This window comes from Natrix helvetica (genome assembly GCF_964273705.1).
Source record: "Natrix helvetica genome assembly, chromosome: 1".
Classification (NCBI taxonomy): domain Eukaryota; kingdom Metazoa; phylum Chordata; class Lepidosauria; order Squamata; family Natricidae; genus Natrix; species Natrix helvetica.
Window position 1 is genome coordinate 218,799,874 of NC_138548.1, and position 6,383 is coordinate 218,806,256.

The window sequence follows — 6,383 nt, forward strand, 5'->3', positions numbered from 1 at the left end:
TAACCAGAAGGACATGTTAACTTTCTTTCCTTCTGTGAAGGAGCTTTTACAATGGAAGCGTAATTTGCAGCTTCCTTCAGATTATTTCACATTCTTTAGCAAATTTAAGATGACAGGACTGTTTAAAGTCTGGTGATAGGTGGATTTTTGCTGGTGGGAACAACATCCATCAAACGTACTTCTTAAGCTATTCTAATATAGAGAAAAATCGCTGGAATTTTTAAAAAGGATTTTTACTGTATCCTATGGACATTTGCCCCTAATCTCAGCACAATCATGCTCTGATAACAGCTTTTTATTCCCATGACATGGTTTTAATTTCATTCCCAGCCCAGGAGTGATGCATATACTTGAATATTTTCACTTAAGGACAATTGTTTTTGTACATGGAACTGCATCGAGACTATTTCATTCATCCTGGTGCCAACATAGCTTCCTCCTCCTGTTTTTCCCATGATAATAACTTCTCAGTTGAAAAGAGAAGGTGACTGGTCCAAAGTCATTTAGCTGGCTTTCACAGCTAAATGTGAAACTAGGACTCATGATCTTCACCTTTCTAGTCTGGTGTCATAATGCCAAACTGCAGACTAGCAAACATACATAAAGATGGAAAGACACTGAAATACCCAAAGTAGAGGAATAATTGGTGAAGATGATAGAATTTGTAGAGAAGGCAGCTAGGTTGATATCAGGACAGGTAGTCCTTTAGGTAGGTAGTCCTTTAGGTAGTCAGACCCCAAACCATTTAAGGCAGGGGCGTCAAACTCAATTTCATTGAGGGCCGCATCAGGACTGTGGTTGACCTTGGGGGGTGGGGTGGGGGGGTTACTGGGTGGGTGTAGCCATCTTGGCTACACTAACTGGGTGTGGCTGACTGGATGGGCCAGCTTGACTGGACTCCCCAAACTGCTGGCATGTTTCCTCTTTGCCTTGAGTAGACCGGGTCGAAGCCACACTAGCCCGATGTTTCCTCTTCGCATTGAGAGCACTGGGCTGAAGTGACGCGGGTAGTCCGGGCTAAAGCAATGCTGGCCGCCCCCTTACATTTTCCAGGATGGCCCCATGGGCTGGATCTGACCACGGGCTGGATCCGGCCCACGGGCCTTGTGTTTGACACCCCTGATGTAAAGCTTTAAAACTGAATGCAACACATTTAATTGTGCCCACTAAGCACCTGGCAACCAGTCCACAGCACTCATGTCAGACACCATACACTTTCAGTGTATATTATGCAATGGATAATAGCGAGATCTACACATCTAAAGTTAATCCTGACTTATAAGGGTAATGGAGCATGCCCAGTACAGTCATAGGTTGTGATAGTTGTAAAGTGGTTCACCCACTTGACTGACTGATCCAATTTTATGACCTTTTTTGCGGTTGTCATTAAGCCACTGTGGCAATCATTAAGTGGACCAATTGTTCGCTAAGGGTCGGTTTTACCGAAAATGAGAAGTAAACACCGGTTTTCGGCAAAAGTAGCAAAAAACAAGTCATGTGACTGCAGGATGCTAAAAATGATTGTAAATGTGGACCAGTGGACAAGTGCCTGACATGTGAGGGAGGGGGCAGCTGTTGGAACTTTAGAACTGGATCAGAACAATCCCAGGGAGGTCCCTCATAACTTCAAACAGTTGCTAAATAACCAATTGTAGATTGAGGACTGTACAAAAATGCCAAATGTCTTGACATGGAATGATAGTTCATTTTTAGCAGGAGAGCAGTGAAAATCCACCTCTAGTATGTCTGTGGAAATTCTCAGTCATCAAGGTCATCGTTGTCTCAAAAGCACCTTTCACCTCTAGTAATATTTCGACTGTGCTGGTTTATTCCAGGTCAAGTTACATAGACAGAATTGGTCACACTGCTGAGGAGATTATTTACTAAAGGGAAGGTGCAATGAACTACAAAGCAGCTATAGCAAACATCATTTCATTAATCATTAACCTGTGAATTGGATGTTTCATACCAGTTCTCCTGGGAGCACATTGCTGCCCATTGACATCAGAAGGACGGCAAATAGAAGGAGAAAGACCAGGAAAATTGGTTTAAAAATGAAACAGGAAACCCAAAGACTTTAAATTTTGATTTGTTTTAATACACAGCAGGCATGTGGTTCTACCTGGCATTGGCAGTTTTGCTGTACTTTGTGATACGGTCCTATCGGGAAAGACAGCAGGTAGACAACCTGAGAGAGAAATATGTATTCATCACTGGCTGTGATTCTGGTTTTGGAAACCAGCTGGCTAGGCAACTGGATGCTCGGGGTCTGCGGGTGTTGGCTGCTTGTCTCACCCAAACGGGAGCACAGCAACTGGAGAGACTCACGTCGGATCGTTTGAAAACCACCCTGCTGGATGTCACCAGTACCGAGAGCATTGAGGCAGCGACTGTATGGGTAAAAGAATGTGTGGGGAACAAAGGTACAGTCAACAGCCTTCTCAATCTTCTGGAGCGGATTATAAATTGATTAGGAAATTCTCTTTATGAGATGAAATATCTCAGAAGGCTTATGATTAGGAAGATTTCCTTATGATATTATTTTTTTTGATATATTTAAGCCTAGATCATGGGATTATGTAGCTAGTGCTGATTAAAACATTCTTTCAATGTGTTTTGGCTCTAAATTTAATGTTATTCAAGGAAGTTTCCCCTTAGACTAAGAAACACACATAGAAGATTTTTTGAGGACTCCCAGTTAAGTTAAGGATATTGACGTGAAGAAGAAAAATAAATGTACTTTTATATTGGATTATCCACCCAGCCCCAAACTCTGCTCAGCCAGGGCCACATTTTCAGTCTCTTTCATGTGTAAACTTTTACATACTTGCTGTCTTTTCTTTGCAGGACTCTGGGGCTTGGTAAATAATGCCGGACTTGTGAACCCTTTCGTCCACAATGAATGGCTGACCATAGAGGATTATATGAAAGTGCTGAATGTCAATCTAATTGGACTGATGGATGTGACACTGCATATGTTGCCCTTGACGAAGAAGGCCAGGGGAAGAGTGGTCAACATGTCCAGCATCATGGGTCGACTGAGTACCATGGGAGGTGGCTACTGTCTCTCCAAGTATGGAGTGGAGGCTTTCTCTGACAGTCTCAGGTAATCTCATGTGGCTTCAAACAGCAGATTTGAGCAGATCTCTGAGAAGGAGTAAATGTTTCCACGTTCCTGGCCCAGATAGATGAGGAGGAAAGTGGAACTCAAACAAGGGCTTTGCTAGGGTTGGTCTATTATATCTGGTCTGATCTAGGAAAATGGGCTAAATTATTAAATCGTTGAAGAAAAAAATTTATCTTCTGAAAAGGGATGTGCTGTGCGCCCATGCATGCAGTGCAACAGAAATTGCTCTGCACATACGCAGAAGGCAAAAACAAGATGGCAGCGCCTATGGCGTCGCCGAGAGAACCAGTTTGGGGGCGTGGCATGCCTGGGTCACTGCCAGTTCCAGCAACCCAGGCCACCAAGTTACTACAGGTTCGGCCGAACCAGTCCAAACCGGTATGAATCCACCTCTGATACAGTTAGTGTATTTATTTCCTCATCTTTTGAACATATAATGTACCTTTCCTCCAGGAACTTAAACTGGCATATATAGTAGTACCCAGTTATCATCACTATAATAACTCTGTAACATAGGCAAGGCTGAGAAAGGTACAGTGGTATAGTACAGTGGTGGTAAACCTATGGCGCACATGCCAGAGATGGTACGCAGAGCCCTCTCTCTGTAGGCACATGCGCCATCACCCCAGCTCTGCTTCAGATCTTTGCAATGCATGCGCGCACCCCTCCCACTGGCCATCTGGTCTTTGGGTCTCTGTCACACACGCACTGGGACCGCGTTCAGGTACAGAGGACAGACATGCATGCACCTGCACCTTGCAGTGTGAGCATGCGTGTGCACTTCGGGCACTCGGTGCCTAAAAGTTTCGCCATCACTGGTATAGTAAGTGCCTTTAGTTCAGTACATGCATGCTGAAATAGAAGAATCTCTGCCATGAAATCCCATGCAGAGAGCAATAATTTATTAGTGTTCATTAATAATCGAGTGAAATAAAAGATGGGTATTGCTTAAATGGCAAAGGGAGCATTTCCATGACAGGATCGATGTGGAAATGGTATTTTCTCACCAGATTGAAAATGATCAGATCAGGAAGAAGCAGCACTCCCAGGTAGTGACTCTGAACTGATCATTTCTTTCTAGGCGTGAGATGCGTCCATTTGGGGTGAAAATAGCCATAATCGAGCCAGGCTATTTCCGCACAGCCATGACTGATATGCAAAAAAATCTTGAGAGCCTGGAGCAGCAATGGATGAAAGTTCCAGAGGAAATCAAAGAAAGCTATGGCCAGGCTTACTTCGATGCACGTGAGTCTTTATGTGGTTTGCAGGCTAATTGGGGGAATCTTACCAGGAGTCAGAAGTTGGGAGGGACTGTTGCTCAGCTTCAGTGGCATCCATCATAGGGGTGATTGAAGGCTACACTTTTGTCACATGCACTGAAGTCCATTTTTTGGACCGCTTGGTTGGTGCCAGTCCTCAGTTGTATCAACACCTTTGTCCTTTTTTCTCTCCGGTTATGAAAAGAACTGTCTTGTCCACAGCATGGAAAGCAATTGGCACTGGGGTTCCTGATATAGGTGTGCATGTTGGGGAAGAAGCATGGGAATCCACCAATCACGGGCCATGTTCATTCAGATCCGTACAGAAACCCCAGCCATCATGGTGGCCAAAGTGAATGAACAAGTTGAAATCTGGAGGGGATTTTTAAAAACGGCCTTAAATTTCAGATGCTTTATAAAGTCATGCAGTGAGGAAAATTCTTCTGGGCTATTTGATGAGGAAGTAAAGTGGCCTGGGAGAGTCAGCTAAGAACGACTTTGAATTTCTTGGTGTCCTAAGCCTTGACTCAAGGTATCAATTGGACCATTTATAGACTGGACTTTTCTCCTGGTCTGAAAGCCCTCTTCTAAAACACAATTCTGCTTTTCCATGCTGAGCTGTAATAACAGAGCTCATGGAGCTTACCCATGCTTTGGTTTTTGTAATAACTCTGGGGAGAGACTCACTTTTCCCATCTTAGAATCAGGGGTGGGCTGCTATCGGTTTGCCCAGGTTCAGGAGAACCCCTAGCTAATATTACGGCCGGTTCGAGAACCTCCAAATCCCACCCCTGGCTGGCCCCGCCCCACCCACCCCTTCCACCTTGCCCCTCCCCTCCCAGGAGTCTCCAGGCGATCTGTTTTGGATGGGGGGTAAGTGCAGGGCCCGTGCTGAGGCTCAAGGAGGGGGAAACGGGCCTCCTGGAAGTTCTGGAAGACCAGCAATGGGCCCATTTCCGGCCTCCGGAGGGCCTCCGAAGCCCGGCGGGAGGAAGCTTTCACCCTCCCAGAGTTCGAGGAAAGCCTCAGAACCCCTTGTGCCCTCTGTCTCTCTCTCTCTCTCTCTCTCTCTCTCTCAACAGTTTACAAGGGGGTCAAAGACGATATTGCAACTCGTTGCTGCAAAGACCTCTACCTGGTGACTGACTGTATAGAGCATGCTTTGATATCCCAATACCCCCGCACACGCTATTCTGCTGGATGGGATTCTCGGTGGATCTTCATTCCTCTCTCTTACGTGCCCACTTTCATCGCAGATTTTGTGCTGACTCGATCATGGCCTAAACCCGCTCAGGCTCTGTAAAAGGGACGGGGTGGAAAAGTTGGGAAGGAAGGAAGCCTATGAATCGAAGTTCCAACTGCAACTTTGGCAAACCCATGCAGTTAAAAGTATGCCGGTACCAGTCTTTGCCCATTGTAAGAGTGCTTCCAGACCAAGCTGAGAATATCTTCATGCAACTGTCATTCTCACTTTCTTCTTTCTTTCTTTCTAAAAAATTGCACTTGGACACTAACATGTTTTGGAGGGATGTCTGGAAGCAACCGAGGTCATTCATTGCTGTAACACATAAGGGAACTATATAACCCAATATATGTACATCCCTCAATAGTAAGTAAGTAAGTAAGTAAGTAAACTTTTATTTATAAACCGCACCCTTTCCTAAACAGGACTCGGGGCGGTGTAGACATATTAAAACCATATAGATACAAAATATAAATGTGCATAAATATATAAACATATAAACATATAAACGGAGGAGGTAGAATGTGCTGTACCAAATTTAAATTAAAATACAAATATAATTAAAATTTCCCTTAAAAATTACACAGTAAGATGTTTGTCAGGAGGTTAAAGATGGGACTATACATCAGTCAAGCCAGCTAATTGGAACAGGTAATAATCTCCTACCTTTCAATGACTCACCATTAATGTCAACTTGCGCAACATAGAACACAATTTAAAATTTATTACTAATTAGATATAATTTTCTCCCGCC

The 6,383-nt window shown here is 44.3% G+C and overlaps 1 protein-coding gene across 1 annotated transcript; it reads left to right on the forward strand.

Annotated features, from left to right (window-relative positions):
* Positions 1-1,962: 1,962 nt before the first annotated feature.
* Positions 1,963-6,095, forward strand: HSD17B6 (hydroxysteroid 17-beta dehydrogenase 6). Its single transcript, XM_081962904.1, has 4 exons — positions 1,963-2,423; positions 2,848-3,106; positions 4,209-4,372; positions 5,469-6,095. The coding sequence occupies exons 1-4, from the start codon at positions 2,111-2,113 to the stop codon at positions 5,687-5,689; spliced, it is 957 nt and encodes a 318-aa protein (XP_081819030.1). The 5' UTR covers positions 1,963-2,110; the 3' UTR covers positions 5,690-6,095.
* Positions 6,096-6,383: the final 288 nt, after the last annotated feature.

Coding starts and splice junctions, on each gene's coding strand:
- HSD17B6 (XM_081962904.1), top strand. CDS start 2,111: ATGTGGTTCTACCTGGCATTGGCAGTTTTGCTGTACTTTGTGATACGG. Junction 2,424..2,847: donor AGAATGTGTGGGGAACAAAG/GTACAGTCAACA, acceptor TTTTCTTTGCAG/GACTCTGGGGCTTGGTAAAT. Junction 4,373..5,468: donor CCAGGCTTACTTCGATGCAC/GTGAGTCTTTAT, acceptor CTCTCTCAACAG/TTTACAAGGGGGTCAAAGAC.